The 22,391-nt window shown below is 40.4% G+C and overlaps 1 protein-coding gene across 6 annotated transcripts in view; it reads right to left on the reverse strand.

Moving 5' to 3' along the window:
• Positions 1-22,391, reverse strand: part of LOC105207343 — a 277,076-nt gene that overhangs the window by 46,361 nt on the left and 208,324 nt on the right. For all 6 annotated transcript variants that reach the window (XM_039457986.1, XM_039457988.1, XM_039457984.1 and 3 more), the window contains 4 exons: positions 20,073-20,211; positions 17,728-17,792; positions 13,677-13,928; positions 7,058-7,393 (listed from right to left, as the gene is read on the reverse strand). In XM_039457986.1, coding sequence (XP_039313920.1) covers positions 7,058-7,393; positions 13,677-13,928; positions 17,728-17,792; positions 20,073-20,211 — 792 coding nt within the window. The remainder of the gene's footprint in view (positions 1-7,057; positions 7,394-13,676; positions 13,929-17,727; positions 17,793-20,072; positions 20,212-22,391) is intronic.

Consider the following 22,391-nt stretch of genomic DNA (forward strand, 5'->3'; position numbering starts at 1 on the left):
GCAAGATACAAATTCCACAATCGTGAAAAGTGGAACGGACCTTTTTCGCTTGTTCTTTTAAGGTAGAAACCATGGTCACTGTTATTTCGTTTCTGTCACGTTATATTGGGATTAATAACGTTGATAAAGTTATTGATTCGTATAGATTCGCGTTTCCTGTTTTATTTTTCTTTTTTTTTTCATTTTATTCGCTAATATTTATTGATTGGTCCATATTTTTTTCATTGGATGTCAGATAAACTATTACCTACGTAATATATTCATTTAACAGCGCACACGCGCGTGAGAGTGAAAGAGACGTGACGTGAAACTTTTAAATTGCGTATCGCGCAAAAAAAAACAAAAGGTACGATATTACGTAATATCACATGTATCGGTGACCTATATCACGCTGTTTCACTCTGAAACGCATTTAAATTCCCATCAAATGATTTATACTACAAATACAAATTACGTATTGTCCCAGTTTCGTACCTTTCAGATTAATTGCAGAAAACGATAAAATATAAATGGTATATGGCCTTCCTGCTGTGCACCCTTTTAACAATATCATATGGCGAAACGTGTGAGCCCGTGTAACACAATAATAATAATAATAATAATAATAATAATAATGTTCTACATTTACGCTATTATTTTCGCCGTTATAGAAATTTGGTTTTTTTTGTCGTAATAATATCCATTTGTTTTCGAGCTTTCGTCAAACTCGTTTTTCGCTAATGCGATATCGCAAGATCATATTATCGAGATTTATGTATTAGATATCATAGATCGTTTAAAGATGCATATATCCTCTCTTTATTCTATTATTACGTTTGACTATTTGCACGTGTAAAATTGGAACATAATTCTCTTATTGAAAGTTATTTAATTTTTTTTATTTTTATTGTTATGAAATCGCGTTTTGTAAATTTAATGAGAAAGTAACATGAATTAAGTAAAATTTTTTACCGCAGCAAGTCATTTTTCGTTGCATAAGTCATTGTAAATTAAATTTTTAATTGTTTTTGTCTTTGCAATTGGTTTCAGGGTTAAAATTCGGATATTTACGATCAAAGTTTTTGTTACAAGATAAGAAGAAAAAAGAACAAACTTAAGAAGTCTGCAATTAAAAAATTTTTTTTCAATAACTTTTAGCTGGTATTATAAAGCCAAAATATTCTTAATCTAGAATGATCGTGATCGTTTCAAAGACAGAGGGAGACGTTAAAATCATTGGCAATTAGTGTTTTTTTTTCTATTCGAAAATTAAGTTTCTCCAAAATTGGCATTGAAACATGTCGGCGATGGGGGACTACTTTGAATGAGTTTAACTGCTCTGAATCGGCCTACGTGCAATTTTGAGCGAATTACAAGTAATTGTAATGCAGATAAAGCGACGGTAATTCGGTGGAATATGCGTGATGTCATGATTATGAATTTATATACGAATTAATAATTGAGTGGATGTACGCGTACGCACGTGCGGGGAATTACGTCGATTTCGACGTGTGCGAATATTACATTTATACCGTTACTGGCAATCGCGTTTGACAAACGCTCGACATTTGTATTATCCACAATATTCTTTTGTAGATGTAACCGAATTGGGTCAAAGCAATTCGGCCGCAATGATAATCCGAGATAGAAAAGAGATAGAACCGATATATAAATCGCATAATCATAAAATGAACTGTATAATACGTTTTCCGATTTGGTACCCTTTTCGTAATTTTTACCCTTTTAACATTTACATCTTCAATATTCGTTTTCATTTTAACCATTTTTATTTGAATTTTTTTAAATATTTAATTCAAATGTCCATTTTAGAAAGACAAAAGTTACAAACATTTGGCGAATAATATTATTCATTTTCTCTTCTCTGTTCGGTGTATTTTTTATTTAAATGACCCATATAATTTAACAAATGATTACGAAATTATACTGTTTTTAACGTTTATCCAATTTGTTCAATTTAAAGATTTTTAACAAATTTTATTTATATTACAAAATAACTTAAATAATCTAAATGATTGCGCGTTATATTATCTTTTTATAAATAAATTGTTAATAATGACTCATCTTTCGTTTTCCTTGGCTCGTTAATGTCGGAGCTAAATCTGTGATTAACATTTTCCGCGAAAGCTATAAAAAGAATCGGCAGGATCATCAACTTTTCATAACGATTCGAAGTAACGTTGTTCCTGCAATTTTTCGATCGGATAATTGGAGCAATTTGTCCTTCCGTTCGCCTAACTACTTGACTCTTCCTCCAACCGAGCACGCTCCGAGCGAGTAACTCAAGTCGCAGTCTCGCAGTTTTCCCCAGATATTTACTCTGACGAAGTAGATGCCGAGCTAATTGAACAAACTTCGGATCTCGACCGAGGCTGCGGACGCGGTTAATAGGGGTTCGCGAGTGTCGGAAGATGAGGGCGAGATACGTACGCGAACTGGGAGCGAAGTGGAACAAAAGAAGCCCAGGCTAAGGCTCGAAGGGTAAAGCGGCGAAAGGTTCAATGTTAATCCATTTTTCCGCGTCCCTTCACCTGGCTGCCCTTCCGCCTTTACCTCGCGCTTTTTCCTAGACGCGCGCGGATCGTAATATTAACGGCGGCGAAGCTTACAAGCATCCCTCCAAGGCTTGTCTCTGACTGCGTCCTTAAGCCTCCCTCTTTCGTCCCCTTAAGCCTCTCTTTCTCCTCTCCACCCCCCACCCCCCTGCCATTCGTTCTCTCCTCTTCTTTTCTTCGACGAGTTTTATGCGCGTGTCGGTGACTCCCACTCGACTTAAAACGATTTGCCGAAGAAAGTGGCAATGGAGAGCGCGATGAGCGCAGCAAAGAGGCACAGAAAGAGAGAAAGAGAGAACGAGAGAGGGAGAGAGAGAGGGGGGGGAGGGAAGGGAACGGTTGATGCGTCGGGAGGATGGCGCGGGAGGATCGTGAAAATCCACCGGAGTGAAATCCGTTAACGAAGTTTGTTGTGAGACTGTGCGCGAGGCAAGATACGGGTTTGCAAACTCGAGAGTACCTAGGGCGGTAAGGGGCGGAAACGCCAGGCGGGGGACGGCTGTGGACGCCACTAGGGCGGGAAAAATAAAACGCGAGCGCGGAAAAAGTCGTGCAAATATGCTCTTCTTACTCGCGGAACGAAGCCGACGCGTGTTGACACGTTCGATTAGCGCGTGTGCCCGCGCGCGAGTGCAGTTTTGTTTCACGGAGAAACAAGTCTAAAAAGACAGACGAGGCGGTTTTGCGATTCATCATCGGGGGACTCGGGCTTTGTCATCGCTCGCGGGGGAAACCCTATTATCACGTCACGTGAGCTTTATCATGCAAATAATAGCATTAATAGCGTTACCATCGATCTCCTTCAGCTCACCCCTTATTCTTCCTATTTTGCCATGAGTGCATGGCGGCTATCGCCTGTATTTTTTTTTCGTCAGTTTGTTATATAAATTTATGATGCAATATGAGGGTTCTGAAATTTTTGAATTTTTAGAAGACAGAAGGCTCGATGGAAGGCATTAGGGAAAGGTTGCCATATGCGTACCCTACTCAAGTTATTTTTTATTATACACTATTCGGTAACCATTTATATGCAAATGAATGTTGGAAATTACAGCTTGATGTTTCAGATATCTATTACTGTAATGTTTAATCGATAACACATTAATTTATTAAAAATTTTTTTAGAAATAGATTGCAAAAGATACGATTTAAGCAGCCGATCGCCTAAATTATACCTGCGGGTATTTCTGAATCGTATCGCCTTTGAAAGTATTCGAATAAATTAAAATAATTAAAAATACAAAGAAAAGGATCAAATATTTTTATAATAATAAATAATAAAAATAATAACCACGGAAAAGTGAAAACGTCGAAATAAAGCTGGCTCGAATTTATTTCTACAATTGATATTTTTATTCATGTAAATTATTAATTTTACTATTATTACTTATCAGTCTTAATATTATTTATTATAAAATTTGTGACAATACGATTTAGGAAACTTAATAAATTTTATAAAAAATATCGATTTAATCTTCATAATAATTACAAATATGTATATACGTAATGAATCTAAAATATTCTATAACAAACCTGCTTTTATGAAAATATAAAAATTCAGAATAAAAAAGCATTACATTATTACATTATTATTACCTACATAAATTAATCAAAAATTAACATCGGACGTGCCTGATTTTTTAAAAGTATTATATTACGCATAAAACGAGCTGTAACTTATTAAATATTTGTCTGTATTACTCGTTTATTATTTCTTTCATATTTTTGTTACTCATATTAGTAAAAAGTAAAAATATAAAATAATTAAAGTAACATATACACGGAAAGAACGGTTTTGCTGAAGCATTTATTATAAAAATTTAGCTGGATCTGAAAATAATTTTGTTAGACCGTAAAAATAATTACGTTGGTCCACTCAAATTGATTGGTGAAGTGTCAAAATACCTTCTGTAGTACTGCTCATCACGCTTGAACGTTCATCATAATTATTTTGATTGTCAAAAATTACTTTCAAATTTTATCCAGCTAAATTTTTAGATATTAGCGAAATCGTTCTTTCCGTGTACGGAATATAGCTGTATCCTCTTAATTGCCTCCTCTTTTTGAGTACTTTGTGTAACTAGCATAATCGGATAGCTACACTACCCTGTCTATTCAACAATATAGCAGGAATGTAACAAAACGCCAACTCACGTGGCATGATAATAGCACTGCGCCGCGCGCGAGGCACCTGCGAGAGATTGGCTGTTACGCAACAATAACAATGGACGATCGGTTATTTTTCGGTAGCGCTTACCGAATAGGGAAATAGCTGTATAGCCGTGTCGCTCGGCCGCGTGTGACGGTGTACGTAACGCGCGCGTGGGTGAATACGCGCGCGCTTCCGATTTTAACGATCAGGCTCAGATATAAACGACGACGATCCGAACGTCCGAACCCTGTTTATCACCGGCCGCTTTTGTCCTCGCGCGATAATTTCGTCGGATATCGCGATAACATCGCGGTCGGGTATTCATTACGCCCCCGAGTATCGCTCGCCACTGACCCGCCGGACGTACAACGGCGAAATTAAGAAAACACGGGATATTTATGACTGCGAAATAACCCGCGTGTACATTTCGGATGAAAAGACTACGAGAGTAAGAGCGGGTATTAGGGATGTTGTTTAATCCAACGTTATTTATCCTCCGGCGCGCGCGGGGAGCGGGAAAGGGGAAATCGCGTTCTGAAAATCGCAAAACGGAAAAACGTACGGGCCAAACGTGAGGGATGGGGGCGGGAGGCGGAGAATAGAGTTGCCGATCGGGAGACGATGGTCGTCCACGGTGCTCCGGCAGGTTTAAAGCCTGCTTTCATCGTCCCGAGAATTTCATATCTTTCCTTTCGCGATGATATTTATCAAGCGTAATGCGGGAGCGTGAAGCCCCGGTAATTATATATGAATCCATTAACGGAGAGCGAAATGGGATTGCGAGCCCCCGAGATGAAAAGCGAGTAAGACGGAAATGTACGAGCTGGGCGAGAAGGGGGACCGAGATGTAGAGCGCGCGACGATCCGCCAGACGTCGTGCAAACACGCTCTTCTTATTCATGGAATGAAAAACCCGTACGTTGATTAGTAATTCTTTAAAGTATACGCTTACGTTACCGCCACCGCAGCATTCCGGCTCGCATTTTGCGAGTTATAATTTAATATTGTTGAGTGCCGCGTGGACGTTTCACTTAAGACGTTACGACGTCGAGAGGAAGCGCGAGATCGCGTTATGCAAACGTGCATCGCGAGGGATGTGATGTGCAACGTCGCGCGAAGGTGTGACGCGGTCCGCGCGCGCGAGTCGTAAAAAAAATTTCAAAAATCCGGCCAGATAGAAAATAACGATAAATTGAAACGTCCGCGTCCCGATGGGAATCCTCGTCAAGCACGTATTTACACTGTAATAATTAAAATCTACGAGAGCGGTACAAATGGAAAAATTTTAACGACGGCGAATCACACAACTGGGTGGGAGATACAATTCGCGGATACGATTTATTACCATGCAATATCTCACGATAATTAAACATTTTTTAACTGTCATAACTTTTCCCACCCGCTAAATATCTGTGTTATCGTGCAAAATCTTCATTACGGCCACGGTTATGAAAGTGGCGATTGAAGCTCTTGTGTAGACGCTACAGTGTTAATGCATAACGACTTTTAAGGGAAATAATTCGACGTAAGTGCGTGATAAATGCGTTCGATAATTGCCTTTGGAAGATTGTTTCGTCTTAATGAGGCGACGAGACTCTCGACGAAGAAACGAGACAACGAGACAACGATTCCAATAGTCGTTTGAGTTATACTTTGAAATATACTGATTATTTTATAACCTGACGTCAAGTTTGACCTATTCTCGGTACACTTGTACATTATACATTTTCTACGGATCTATTTTCTCATGTATCAATTCGTGTCCGTTTTCATTAATTTATCCGACTAATTTATCAGAAATACCTCGGAATATTTTTCTTCATCGATGTACCTCGAATTTTTTATTTTTGATGTCGTCGTTTGTTAAAGTTCGAGAATTAGATGAAAAAAAAAACTCACGTCAAAAAATAGTGATTTTGCCATTCAAATTAATATGAAACACGCCAGCTGGTGGATGAAAATATCGGATATCTATTTTGCATGCCGGTTTCGAACATTCCTCGATACGATCGGGTCATGAACGGTGGTATAACGACTCTTTGAATTAAACTTTGAAATAATTCAAACGCTGACATATCATCGTTTCATAGTGAACAATTAAAGAGTTGTCAATATCTGATCAATGCGCGGAATATCCGAAGGAATTAATAAAGGAAACCAATTACTCCGGTGTTAATTTTACAATCTAAACTTGTATAACATTTCGCATTCGTTACAAAGTTAAAACGTGCCTTATACGCTCGCGCAAATTGGTGAGCTAATTTTACAGCGCCCGGTGTGAGTATTACAGTTTAACAGTCACTCGAGTCATCGAGTGACAGACGAAAATCAAATGGGATTCGTCGGGACTTACCTTTTCTCAGGGTCATTGTACGCGACCCCTCCATAGGACTGAACAGACCGTTGCACAACAGACCGTTGCACGTCGCATCACCGCTTTGTGCCACCCGGTATACCTCGGCGGCGCCCTCGGGCACCGGCCCGCCCGGCAAGGCGACTTCGTGGTCCATGGTGCCCATGCCCATGGCCGCCCTGTTCAGATTACCCTGCACCGTCGTCTGGCCTGCCTTCTCGTAAACGAAGCACCGGTATCGATCCTCGTTGCTGGACGCGTGGCCGTGATGCAGACGGCCGACTAAGTAACGGCTGCTGCCCTCCTTCCAGGTGGCCAGGCATTCCAGTTCCTCCACTGCGGAAAATACGCGAAAGAGAATAGCATCTTGAGAAAAGCCTTCGGAGTTAACGGTAGTTTCGAGCAAAGCGCGAGCAAGCTTGAGTTTCGCAAAATCTCGTCTCTTCGCGTGGCATAATGCACGCGAGAGACCGCACGAGTGGTAGAATAGGAAAAGTCTTTCAACTTCTCGAGTACGATGTATCGGAATGTTGCGCAAAATCGCTCTCGCCGAGCGCTATTCCGTGTGTTGGATCTGCGCGTTGTCGACCACTCAGTCGTCGACGCGTATCATCGATGATCCGAAAATATGGAAAAACGGAGTCGCCGCCTCTCTACGGATTTTCAAACGATCGAGCTGATTCTTCCTCAGCGACCGTTCGAGCGGTTGAAACTTTTGAAGCAACGCTACCCGAGCGGACCCACTGGTCCGCTTTCTTTAATCCTCTACGAGAGCGCGGCGACGACATTCGGCGAAGTCTCCGCGTGCGAAACCAAGCAAATTGTCAACGGCGCCGGCGACGTGCTAAGATCTGCTTAGATACGAGCAGCACCGTGTGCTCTTACAGCTAGCGCGCACCGGCGCAGAAAGCGTGTGCAAAGCATTTGAAACTTCGAAAGCGCATTTAGCGTTTCGAAGCGTGCTACAAGATAATGGTGAAGCACGGTTGCGGCCTGACACTGCGCGCTCCTATGTTTAAACTGTCTGGAGCAACAAAATTAAATGAATTTGAGTTTGACGCTCGGAGCGCTAAACGTGCTTTCGAAGTTTCAGGCGTTTTACACGCTAGACTCGCTTCTCAGGGACGGCCGTGGCTCCCAAGCTCGATACACGTCCCAAAGTTTTATTCTGCGAGACCGACTCCGCACGCGGGTGAAACCGTTCGCTAGACAAAGAATCGAAAGGAAAGCTCTTAATGACTGCTCGCTTAACGCTCCTATGCTGCTTCGAAAGCGGTTCTCGGGTAAAGTCTTCCGAATGTACGTTATAGTTTTAGATACTGCGGAAACTTTACAATATCTGCAACAAACAATTGGCAATAGAAAGAGATATCACCATTGAATTCGCATCGCAATTTCTCTTATCGCTTCTATTTACTTTTCTCCGACAAAGTGAATTCTACAGGCTAACTGACCCAATTAATGCCGCTTTTTTCTCCAAGTGTAGTATTAGAATAAAAAATACGAAAGCGTTGTATTAAAAATATATTGACTAATGTTTTAATGCGCGTTAAATTAATTGTGGTCAAACTGGTACAAACTGGGATTTAAGGTACAAGCAAATTTTCAATTTTGAATTATTTCGCCTCGAAGCACGCGTATAAAAAAAAGTGAAAAACGCTTCGGGTCAAACAATTGTGAAATCGTATTCTGGAATGCTGAAAGAGTGTACTAGAATTTTTACAGATTTTTTAAAGCTCAAAAACTTTCAAAAACACTATCAGACACCAGTGACCCGGTTGAACCAGAAAAGCAGCGAAAAAAAAGCCATTGGACCACGAAAAATCCAACGTTTAAAACTGTATAAGTAAATGCCTGGCGGTAAACAATTTTAAATATATGCAAGAGAGAATGAGAGTATTTACCGACTGGAAATAGATTCATGCCTTATATATATTCTTTTTTCATTATATTTAAATAATTAATTAGTTTTCGAGTTTATTAGTTTTGTTTATATTAAAGCTTTTACTCGAGCAACGAAAAAAAATGTTTATTATATATGTATGTATTGTATATAATAAACAACAAACTACAAAATAAGCATATCAACTGCCACTAAATGTAAAGCGACAGTAATTGGGACAGTCCATCCTAATTGATATCTCATGATATTGAAGTTAGAATATTAAAGCAATATTGTACTATTCGAGTAGAAAAAAAGTAATGCCTCCTGAAGCACAGCTGATTTGCCCCCTTTGAAATACAGTGAATGACATTAATCGCTCGCAGTTGGAAAATATTGATGCACATCGCGGTTGAACCTAAATGTTCGATTTGGCGAGTCGTTGAGGCAACTCTTTCGGCGTGCCCATTATCAGCCATTCGCAGGGGCTACAAGCGCCGCCTCGCAAAGAGGATTTCGATAGCGCTCCTGGAAACGCCATTGAAGGAACGAGCCAATGCAAACGGTCGGAGAAAAAGCGGCGAACGGAGACGGGGGAGACGGGGGAGACGGAGAAACGTTACGGACGCCAGCGAACATCCTCCAGCGATCGTAGACGGACGACCGCCATGATTTCCACGTGAAAAACGTTACCGCGATTACTGACCATTGCCCGTCGGCCATACTTCGATATCCATTTTCACTTCGCCGCTGGACTTTTATTCGTCGTGTGCAGTTTTAATGAAAACGCACGTAGCAATTCTTGTTTTACGGCAAAATCGAGGAAAGGAATATATATCGTTTCTTCACGAGAGCTGAATAATTGCTACATATATGCTTAACTTAAAATGCAATAATTAAGTTATCCATCGGATCAGAAGGATTTCTTTTCTTCAAAATGTTAAATACAGGCAGTGAGACTCGAGTCGGAAAGCGAGTTCTTTCATTTTCCTTAAAATGCATTATAAATAACGTATTGGACTTTAGACTTCGTACGAGAAGCGAGAGCTCGCGAATTCAGCTGTGCTCGTAATATGCGATAAGCAAAGAAAGATTTTCTTGCTTCAGCTTGAGCGTCTTTTTTCGGGAGAATTTTTTTTTTTTTTATTATTTTGTACGTAGGACGGAAAACTATTTCGGTATATAAATTCCCGCTGAGAAAACGCTGACCTAAAAAAAACTCGTCAAAGGATCAGCGGCTGAAAGACATCCGATAGATCCGGAGAGCGTGTGCAGAGTCCGAGGGTATCGCTGTATAGCCGAGGGTATTCGCAGCAAAAATGTTTCGGGGCGCAGCGACCGCGGCGCGCCGTCCGTCGTCGACGTTCGTCGTCGTAAAGACGCTTCCCAGAGCGCTCTTTAAAGCGCCATTGGGATAGCCCAGGCATTCAACGCGACAGACGGAGAGGGACGACCGGAGGAAGACGAATGGACGAGGAAGAAGCGCGGAAAGCGACCTGACGGTGCGGCGAATGGACGGACGGACGGACGAGCGAGCGAGCGAGCGAGAGCTCGGGGGAGATTTCCGCGTGAAAAACGATACCCCGGGATTCTCTCCGAGCTCTGTCGCCGCTAGAGATCCCTCCGGCTTCCTCGGCGACGACGCGACCGACGAGACCGACAATTATCGGTTCGGAGCCGAACTCCGAGGCACGAAAGAGCGCGCAAAAGAGCGAGAGATGTTATCGTTCAAGCCGCTCGTTCACCGTTCCGCTTCGCCACTTCGACCCTCTTCGCTTTCGCTTCCTCCTCCCTTCTGCCCTTTAGACGCCTCTAGAGCGCGAATAGAGGCCAGTCCGGATTCCGGGATTGCTCTACTGCGTATCTAAATCACATCTCGCTCGCGAAAGTCTGCCTTCCCTTTTTTCGTTAGACGACGACTCTTTCTCGCGGTTCGCTCTTTCACTGCCGTCGCGGCCGGCGCCTCTTCACCTTTTTATCTTCTCGCTCGACCGCCGCGGAGAGTCGGTTTTTTGATCTGCGAGTAATTTGAGAGGTAACGCTCTTGGAAAAAAGACTCATTCCTGGATTTTACTCCGGGTACTTTCGCATCACCTGCTTTCCGTCGCGTCTTCAAAGCTTGGATTTTTCGCTTTCTAGAACGCGAATGCCACTCACGCGTGGCTAAATGGCGCTGAAGGGCGCGAGCAAGCAACCGACTGATTAATAATGTAAAATTGTACTTTTATTGTAATTATTATTATTTTTTTTTTTCATAATAGTGATGGGTTCTTAAATGTCGAGTTTTCTGAAAACTACTGATAACGATATGCCGTCCGCTGCGTTACAAAAATTGAATAATTATACATATGTGCGTTTTGTTTTTCCTTTCTTTTTTTATTTTAATCAAATCGATGGTGAACAGAGGTGTGTTTGTGCGATAGTTAAAACATTACGTGTCACGAAATTCAGAAACACCAGTTGGACGATAAAACCGATTCTCTACGCGGAACGTTTAAATCGCTACATCGAATTACAAAAATTTTCAAACGATAAAAATGAATAAAAATTTATCTATTCCATGCTGCGCGTGTCCGCCGGTGACGATACATCAGTGTTCCCATCAGTAAATCGGTTTCTCAACAGGTTGTCGAAGCCGGGAAAACGGAAGGCGTTGATGACGTCCCTTTTCGCGTGAATGGCGGGATTCAGGATAAAAGAATCGTAATACCCCTGCGTCGATTTAATTCTGAAAAATCTGCCGCCTGACCGATTCGCAATCGCTTTTTTTTTCCCCCCTCCGCAAAGTGCTCGTTAAAGGTACGATTCGTCGGTTAGATTTCGAACGAAACCGTTTCCATTTTGGTGGGTGTTTGAAAACGCGGGACCAAAGCGCATCGAAAGTAAATCCGATCAAACGCGATGAGGAAAATAGAAGAAAATGCTGGTATAAAAGCCGCACACGTACGCCAGTCGGTTCTTTCATTCACATCGTTCGCTGTATTTACATGACCGTGCATAGACTCTTTTAATCCGTCCTGTTATCAGGAATATATGCAGATATTTCAAAGTTACACAAAATCGATGGTTTCCCACAAATTGCAGCAGGGAATTTCCTTCGACACGGAATAATGGATTACAACAATCCCTTTGATCAACATTATGAGAGTCTATACCGCTCCTTTCTTTAGAGACGGGCAAGAACGGCACACGAGTTTAAAAATAATATTTTGTTTTAAATATTTTTGATATTTTGTGATTTTGTGATGTCGCGGTAAAATAGGAACCGCGGTACAAATGAAACCAAAACGAAGCGTGTATCGATGTTGAGTTTTTCATGAAACATATAGCCGTAGCGTATATATACATAAGTGTAAATCGCTTTCTAAAACATACGATTTTATAGCAAAACTTTTTTTTCCCCGTCAAACTCGAGAGGCAGTTCGAACGCTCGAATAATCGCGAGGAACAAAAGTAGTTTAGCTTTCGCGGTAAATTATTAAACCGAAAGGTTTATACATTCGCGGACAGGAATGAATATTCTATTCTATTACGTCCTATCATTTGGCGCCGTGTGATAGGAGCCCTATTAGCAGCCTAGAATCGACGAGGTTGATGAATATTTAGACGCTGCCCGTGCATTTTGCAATGTAACTTGGTATAATTGACAACGCTACCGTTGCCTCGAAACGGATTATCGGCGGTATCGATTATACCGCAATATATTAAATTGAACACACGTCGGTCAAAAATAGACGTATAAACCCCATATTGACTACAAATTTAATCTCGCTGTGCCGCGCTATTAAATGCAAATCCATCGAATAACGAGCGTTTAATTGAAGCGCGCAAGATATACAAACCGGTCATGGCCAGTCTACTGGAGTCGCTAAAGTGACTGCTCGCATATGAGATATCAATCGTACTAATAAGTTTGCGCCATTCAAATTAAACTGTGTCAATTAACCAGTGGTTGTACGTACTAAAGGAAGATTTTCCTCGACACCGTCAACGGATCTCTTAAACTTCAATTTCTTTTCAAATCAATTTAAATGGAAAATATAAAAAAATTTATGAAAACAAAATATTTTCTGCGTAGGTCGCAATTAGAATTTCACGTAATATTTATCACATTACTACAAATTATGTAAAGTACCGCACGCAGTTGCCAAAGAACGAGGATTATAAAACCTGTATTTACATAATTTATACTAATATGATTATCTCCTCGTATTTACATAATTTGTAATGTAGCAGATGCTTTGAAGCGCAACGTATCCTGAACTGTAAGTTACAATATGTGTTATAAATAACTCCATTGACAAAAAAATTTATGCGCATGTCCAGATTATAACAGTATGAAAGTGTGGAGTATGAAAGTGTGGAGTTTGTCCATTAACAAAAAACAAAAAAACAGAGACTTTTAATCTTCAATGTTATTGAGTGTATAGTGGAAAGGTTACAGGTAATACATTTTTGTTGAAATAGAACGCACGCCAGATTTGTCAAAGAATATGTAGGCGAAAAAGAGCACGCGACGAGGAGAGAAAAAAGGAAAAGCTTACTCTGCGTGATTCCGCATTCATTCTTTTTCAGCCTCGAAAAGACCAAACAATTTTATTACATTACCAGCTTATTATTCTTCTTTAAATTATTTTTAAGACTCACGAATTCCTTCGATACCATTTGCCACGCGTACAGCCATCTTTCTTTTTATAAAATACGGGTAAAGTTTTCAGTAAACGAAAAGTATCTTACCTGCGCTCTCCGAGGCGGGTACGTCCGGACAAGCCTGGTATTTGAAGAGGAGTCTGCTGTCGTCCGTACAGGTGTCGACGTTGCTCGGTGGATTCGAGCACGTGCCATGGCCACGGTTGTAGGAAAAGGTCATGGGGCCGCGGAAAGGGCACGCTACGGGGGCTGCCTCCTCGCGGAACATAGAATACAGCAACGCATCCCCCGTAATATACGAGCAGAGAGACGCCAGAGAGTTCCTACTGTGGCAAAAAGCTGCAAGAGAAAATTAATTGAGATTAAACGCGCGTCCCGGCCTCGTTATCTCGTATGCGCTCGCTTCACAATGTGCATTAATAATAAATCTTATATCCGGCGGTATTTCATAAATCCGCGACCCAAATTTACCTGAAACGTACACGTTATACGGAAATGTGACATCGCGCGCATGAAAACCGCGGCGTTGAGAGTGACAGAAGTAGGTATATGTTAAATAATTCCATGAAAAGACCCGAAATTTATGTATTATAAATGAGAGATACGTTAAATACGTATATTTAACGTTCGTTTTAAACGCTCGCGTTAAATGCGGGCGCGGCGGTATAAGTCATAATTTTCCATATCGAGAAATAAATCAGTTCACGAGAATAATACAAAATCCAATTGCGTTATGTCAATTAGATTTTTTGGTGCGACGAGAAAAGGAGGCGATTCTATTTTTTTTTTATGTACCAAGGGAATTATGAGCCGAAATTGACGTCCTTTGGAACTTGTACCTCTACCTGCGTTCGCGTCCGGCAAAGTCCATAGGATTCTACAGATGGGATATTGTTACGATCACTCGAGAGATTACGATTATAGGAGTCCCGTAACATCGCGAAAACTCCAATTTTCTCGAACGCAATATTGCCGTTATCGGATTTCGTATCGCTGATGATAACGTATCACTCGTGCAGCGTAAAGTGAATAAAAGCCTCTAGAAGCCGTTCTATTACTTGCCTCACTTCGCCCTCCCCCTCAACCCTCGTAAAAGTTTCCGCGGCGGCAAATCTTTCGCTACGGCGCGCGAATCATTTTTCGAACGAACCGACGATAATCGCTGCTACATCTCTTTTTGCGGAGACCGTTCCCGGGGGAATCACGACGTTAATAAAAATTTTGCCGGGTAACGGGAAGTTCTTATATCGCCGGTGACGCGACGGCGACGGCGGCAGCGACGACGGTGGAGAGGAAGAAGCGGGCCGAGTTGGACGATGACGAATCTTCCTGAGTAGCAAGTTCATACCGGCGGTGGAAGTTTAACCGAGGATATTTCCCTCCGATTTCTTTCTCCCCGCGCCCACCATCCCCCACGGCGGAAAAGCGGCGGGAGGCTTCCGCGAAAGACTTCGCCTCGCAAAGAGACTTAACTTTTCTGCACGCAGGTGTTACCCGCGGCCAGCGAAAAATCGAGCAAAAGACTTTTGTCTTCGGTCTACCTCTTTATTGGCGGCATCCCGAGCTTTCGAAAGATTCTCTTATAATTTCAATATTTTCAGGAACTGGCGGAATTTACGTACACCAACGTCGGTTCTGTTGTAAAAATATTTACAGCAGACGTTGCTGATAAAATAAAATATTCGGCCGTGTCGAATTAACGGTACACGCCCCACACGTGATATTCGATTGCACGCGTCGTGTATTTATTAAATGAGAAAAGTGCTAGGGGAGAATTGCCGGTAATCTCTTAAATCGTATCACCTTCGAAATATCAAATTTATGAATTAAAGTAATTGAAAATATAAGAATCCATTGACTAATATTTATTTTATTAGTTATTTATCGAAAAAGCAATTAAATATTCAATAATTAATAAATAACAATAATGAAGAGTTAAGAACACTGAAATAAAATTGGCTCGAATTTACTTTTGTAATCGGCATATTTTTATTCAGAGCAATGGCTAGTTTTATTATTATCACTTACCAATCTTACATTAGTATCATTTCTTTATAATAAAATTCGTAGTGATAACGAATTAGGAAATTTGATAAAATTTATAAAAATATCGATTTAGTTTTTCATAATAAATAAATGTGAAATATGCTTCTAATAAGCCTCCCTTTATGAAAATATAATAATTCAAAATAAAATTGCCCAATTACGTTATTATCAGTTAAAAACTTACATCAGGTGTACTTGATTTTTTAAAATGCCGATAGCATGCGCAAAAACATAACGAGACTTGTTAAATGTCGGTCTATATTACTTATTTCTTATTTACTTTTTATTTTTGCCACAAAATGTTGCTTTTATGAAATAAAAATGCAAAATATTGAATAGCTACGCATTCAGCAAGTCTCCCCTATATCTATCGGCACGTACGTACAGCGAAGCTGTGCGCCGAGAACCTCCGGCTTCTCGGCTTTCGCGTGGGCGAAATTCGCGTTTCTTTAATAAAGTATACGTCGTACGTGGAAATATTGCGTTCGCTTCGACGTTCCATTCGTCCGCGCTTTGACGTTCGCAACCGACGCGAGTCGCCTGGATTCGCGCCGCGAGAGGATAGGAGAGAGTATAGCGCGCGGCGCGTACCGTTTCGCGTCTCGTTCTCCCATTTTTCCCGGCGACAAGCTGTGCTCAACGAAGGCAGAGTCTGCGAGCGACGGTGCCCGCGGCGTGACACTATGCAGATTAAAGCCCGATAAAACGACGAGAGGAGAGAAGAAAAACGGTGGGGGACTTTGACAAATCGTCGAAAAATGCCGACGCGAGACGTAGGAGGCGGATCCACAGCGCGGACGCTGCTGTCGCGCTTTTTCCGCTCGTACATGTTGACCTACGCTTTTTTCTCTCCGCTAGCCAGAGAGCTGCGAGTCGGACCTAGCGTAGGTATAGAGTATAGCTCCCCCGCGTTCCCTATCGCATCCGGTGGGCGAAACTTCGGGCTACTTCTTCGTCCTCGTATCGTCCGGCGCTCGATAATCGATAAAACTGCAGGGGGAAATACATTTCTGTTTAAAATAGTTGCGCCGAAACTAGTCCGGCTACCTCGCGAGAGAGAAAGAGAGAGAGAGAGAGAGAGAGAGAGAGAGAGAGAGAGAGAGACCCGGAAAGTTCTATAATTATAACCCGCGACGTCGCGTAATTGCGGTTTCTCATAACAAATAACTCTCTGCATTACAGCTTCCACTCATGTAATAGATAGAGGAATGGATCGTTGAATTTCGCGTCGTACGTTTTGCAAAGTAATTTAATTTCTCTCGGCTGTAACAACAAATCCAACAACTGGCTTAGAAACCTTAAATAAAAAATTGAACAAATTATATTATTATGTCACTTTTCGTAAGCAATGCGCACGAGTCGTGAATTGGGATGACAGATTAATTTCGGTTTACGCGAGAAAAACGAGAATTTATTGTAACTCGAAAGAGAGAAACGATTGTTTTTTTTTTTTTTTACTTACACGGAACTGAACGATTACTTAACTATTTAACATGTAGAGATCTACAGTGGGACTTGCATTAGCGTTTGGGAGTTACTAATCGGAAACCGGGAACGCGCAAGCACACTTTAATCCGCGAACGTGCGGAGTGTAAAATACGGCCGCGCATTTCGTTAGAAATTATTATCGTGTTTCGGCGAGTTCGCTCTTCGCTCGGATGAACGCATTAACGAGGTAGATAGAAAACGAATATCTGTACAGAACGCGGAGGTGAGGAAGAGGGAGGCGGTGTTCCCGATCGCCTTTATGCAGTAAATGAGATTGGTAGTCGCGGGGCGGAATTAGCGAAACCGTTTTCGTAACGGCTCTTCTAATGTCTCGCGCCCGTCGTTCTTCACGACGGCGCGGCGTGGAAAATCGTTAAGTTCCACGTCCAAGAATAATTTCAGGCGCTACGACTCACTCGGCATTCTCTATTCCTTCTCTCGCCATCGTCATCGGGTGTCGAGCTTTTAATTAACGATCGGCACATCCTAATGAACGAACGGTTGTTCAAGGGCTACCGGCAAATCGTTATCGATCCGCTGAAATAATGACGACACCGTGTCGCGCGCTTTCCGTACTTATTTTTGTACTTTTTTTTGTACTTACTCTCTTTATACTGCAGAACGTTGGAATGCTTCTCGTGAATGACGACGCAACGGTAGCATGATTTCCTGAAACAGGAAAAGAACGAAGAGTCCTGCTTTAATTTCTGTTGTTTTTCATGTTCTGATTTGAAAACAAATTATCCTATTGTATTTGATTTAGTTTTTCACAAATTGAAACATACAAAACGGAATGATCTGAATAATACGTTTTTAATTACCACAAATGCAAGTAAGATTCGAAAATTCCAGCAAAATTTCTCCGTAAAGTTAAATAAAATAAAAACAAATCATTAAAATTAGGTATCTGGTTTTCGTAATTGTTATAACAGAAAAAAATTATTATTAAATCAACAATCATATTCTCACATAAAAGCGAGAATATAAAATTTTCTTGAAAAAATTTGATACCTAATCTTAAACAGACATAACTTGCTTACGTGAAGAAATTTGTTTCCTATATGAAACATTTTGTTTCGTCATGCAAGCGAGTTGTGCATGTTTAAGATTATTAAATCCTTTCATGAAAATTTTATACTCTCTTGCGTATATACGATTATTGATTTGATATTAATTTTTTTTTCTGTCAATCAATTGCGCGTTTATTAAATTGTTTACGCCAACTTTACTCTAATTTTATTGCATTTCAACGTCGTACAATTTTGTTGCATGAAAGGGATGCGGTGACGTTTGAATTTTCGCTATCGTCTCTCACGGCGCGTTTCTTTTTCAACTTTTTTGCATATCGTTTGACGATATATCGATCGGGACACCTAGCACTAGCGAGTCCGATAGCGATCTTCGCAAAAACTTGGAGAGCCGGCTCGTGTGACACGAACGTTACACGGCGAAACAAAAGCTCGGCTTCCGCCGAGGCTTCATTAGCCTTATTATACGTTTCTGGACCCCGTTTTTTTCTTCGTATTTTCAAGAGGAAAGATTCCATTGTCTATCTAAAATATTGTACCGTTGTCAGCAATATCGTAACATTTTTATCGCTCGATAAACTGTTTATTTAGTTAACCACTGTTTAAGTTTACAAGAAAGATTCAAGCTGGTAACAGATTTCTTGTAACCGAAAAAAGTTTCAAAGTATACAGCTGCACGTTTTTAAAACGATATCGCCAATTTCACGGAATTGAATAAATCGCTATTCGAGATAAATGGGGATCCAGGTTATTCGGTCGACTGATTTCGCCATATTAGCTTTAGTAACTAAGGCTTTGATCGGTTGGATGTATGAACTATACTCGTACACGTTATGAATCCTATATAGAAAGAGTTCTATAGAAATTTTCCGAGTAAAAATTGTCTCGCTACAATTGCTTGCAATACACAAAGAGATTAAAATAAACATGTTACGAGTAAATAAATATCGATAGTTTTTATATACCGTTTCGATACTCGAAGAAACCAATATTGGATTATTTCGAAAGATAACGGTTCTTTATTGCTTTTGATTATTTGTTGCAGTTCGAGAACGAGAGTATAATTCGAAAATTTGTATCCAGAGACAGAAATACTTCCAATTCTCCGCTTTTCTAAAAGTAAAAGTTTCCATAATCTAATCTCATTTGCTTCTTGACAGAAACATGTTATTTCTTATTTGTACAATTTTAAAAATGGATTGATAATTATGTAGCAGTCCGTTTCTAAAAAAGTGCAATCACGTAATTTGGATTCATGTAGGATCAAAATCATGGGTTAATTGTGACATTGCGATCTAAATAAAAAGTAAAATTCTGATTATTTTCATCGAGCATATAAATATCCTTCTTTTGCATAAAAATGAAAATTTTATGAAAATGTAAAAATTATAAATACGTAAAATGTTTCTTCGAAAACAAAAATGTCAGAAATTTTGGTTATAAAAGTTTGCATGTTTGTACTCAAAGTTTGAATTTTGATAATAATTTCATTGTTTATCGAATTCGTTATTAGATTTAGAACTTTAGAAATCACAAGCAATTAATTAATAATAATTCACAACAAATATTACATCGATACTTTTTTTTAAATTTTATTCAACAATCACGAATATCCCACAGTAAATATTATGCGGAGTGAATCTGAAATCTTGTTTATATAGGTCAATAATGTTTTTCATATTTCATTGAATTCAAACATAGTGTCCAATTGATTTGTTTATATTTGAAATGCATGGTTTTTATATAGCATTTCCAAAAAAACTTTATTTACATTTATTTACAAAATTATAAAGTCACAGAATACTCTATTTAAATTTTGTTATATAATATAATTTTGTTCTGTCACAGTTACTCATGTTGACCGTATTTTATAACTAACTGCACAAAGTGAAATAAGAAAAAAAATGAGAAGATTACTTACTGATCTACCAGGAGAAACTTGTCACCTTCGTTGTGCAGACACCTGCCCTTGGTGGATAATTCGTTCTTGGATATTAATATTGATTGCCTCACGCCACTCTGGAACCACATGCCTTCCCACTTCGCTGGAAACAAGCATTCTGAAACGATAGAAAGTAGATCAAGGTTTATAAAATGTTTCACGTCGCATTTAATATACTACATGCATAACGCGTGCGTTTTATATTTTAATTATCATTTATTTCATCAGGATCTATGTTGAATTTAAAGTGAAAAATTTGAAAATTTAATTATTAAAATTTAAGCATTTTTCTTTTAATGAAAAATGTATGAATTAAAGCGATATAAAATCAACAGGTATTCATTCATAATATAGCCCGACAAAAGTCTTTGTTTTCAAAATTCCCATTTGATATCTATGCTTGTCATAAGACGTGTCTGACGATGTATTATGCGTTGCACGAAGAAAAACGAAGGGATGTAATATACCCAATGAAGTAATTCAGGACAAATCGAACGCGAAGCCGAAGACAAGAGGGGGAAAAGGGTAGAAATAAGAGAGAGAGAGAGAGAGAGAGAGAGAGAGAGAGAGAGAGAGAATTCGGGACAGATATGTGGGGTAGAGAGAAAGAAAGAGGGATCGGCGGGAACACAACGTCGGTGGCGAGATGGGAATTCCCGGGGCGGGATAATCCCGAGGGCGAGGCGAATTTCCGGAAACTACTGCTAGTATGGAAGGGATACATCCAGCCGAGTTATCGACGATAATCGAAATCCGGAGGAGTCCCTCGTGCCTCGTTCGTTTTCCCGTGCGTAGGTCCACCTACTGAAAACGAGCGGAGAAACGGGGAGCGAAGCGGGGGGGGGGGGTAACGGCGGCGCGGCGGGGCGTTATTTTTGAGCTCGGATGAGGCGGGATAGGAATCCATTTTCGAAGAACGAGCGGACGCGCGATACAAGATGATGCCGAACCAAACATGAGGTGAAGATTACGAAAAAGAATGACAGATACGTTCTTGATCCCCTTCACGTACGATACGCGTCGCTTTCTACGCGTTATTTTTCGAATATCGATAAATTTATTAATTAGACGTACTTTGTATTTTGTGCGTGCGCGTATAATTACGTATATATTATGCACAATGTTTAATAAGTTATATTTTACTAATTATTTACGACCTTAAATGGCAAAATTAATCGAATAATTACGATTTTATATTCCACAAGGAAATTACCACGTGCAATCTCCCCGATAGTACCATTCTATACAGGTCCGATGCAATTTACACCAAAGATTAATTTAACGGCTTAACTTTAATATAGAACCGCATCAATTCGCTAGCAGGGGGGTATTCTTCGTTAATATGCTATCAGATGTAACTGCTCGAACTCCCTGCGTAAAGCAGTATTAACCAGACCGCTAAAATTAATAGACCCATAATTTTGATTTACGCAATAATTAGCGCCATAAATTCCGTCCGAATTATAACCTACATTTATTAATAACTTTCATACAAAAGTACGCGATGCATTTTCGAACGATATTCAGATAAAGGTACATAGAAGAGAGTTAAATGTCGCGCGAGGACGTATCGAATAACTGTGGCACCGTTTAATGCACTTAATTAAGCGACGGTGTAATTAAGAGGCGAACGGAAACCTGGGCGTGAAAGTAATTTAACACAGAGAAATATTTTCGCAAGGATTTCGCGGCGGTAACAAAGGGAATTTTAACAGGAGCCTGTAACGGGACAAGACTGTTATCGTTTCTCAAAGTTGACTCACGGTGTTGATTCGTCTAATTGGAGAGAGTGAGTTTTTTTTTAGCTTTTCAGAGGGAGAGACGGTTAAATGTTGATTGAATGGTTTACCGACTGTGGGGTAAATAGCGAGCCCATCAAGAACGAGGCTCCGCGGCTAACGCAAATTTTGACTGGGCTGTTTGCGATAATAAGGCGCGAATGAATTCCCCGCGCTGAATGCCGAGAGATTGCCCTTTTAAAGTATCCCCTTTCTCGGTGCCGCGCGCACGCAATGGTCGTTGCCACGTTGAGTTTTCGCGGTTTTATTGTCGCTCGCACAAACATAACGTTCTTCCTTTTTGTCCCGTACAAAGGAAACGGAGACCGCGCGTTTCTTAACGAATGGATTTAAAAAGGCTTTTATATAAAAATAGATACGGGAAAGTTGGTGCACGCGTGTGCGCGAGGGTCTATCCCCCTTCCCCATGGGTTTGGATGCATTTTCGTCGCATGGAAGTCATTCAATTAATTCTGCCGTTTCGCTCAAATCCATTCCCTTTTCCAAAAATATCTTAATA

Source organism: Solenopsis invicta, chromosome 15 (genome assembly GCF_016802725.1).
Source record: "Solenopsis invicta isolate M01_SB chromosome 15, UNIL_Sinv_3.0, whole genome shotgun sequence".
In the NCBI taxonomy this organism is placed as follows: domain Eukaryota; kingdom Metazoa; phylum Arthropoda; class Insecta; order Hymenoptera; family Formicidae; genus Solenopsis; species Solenopsis invicta.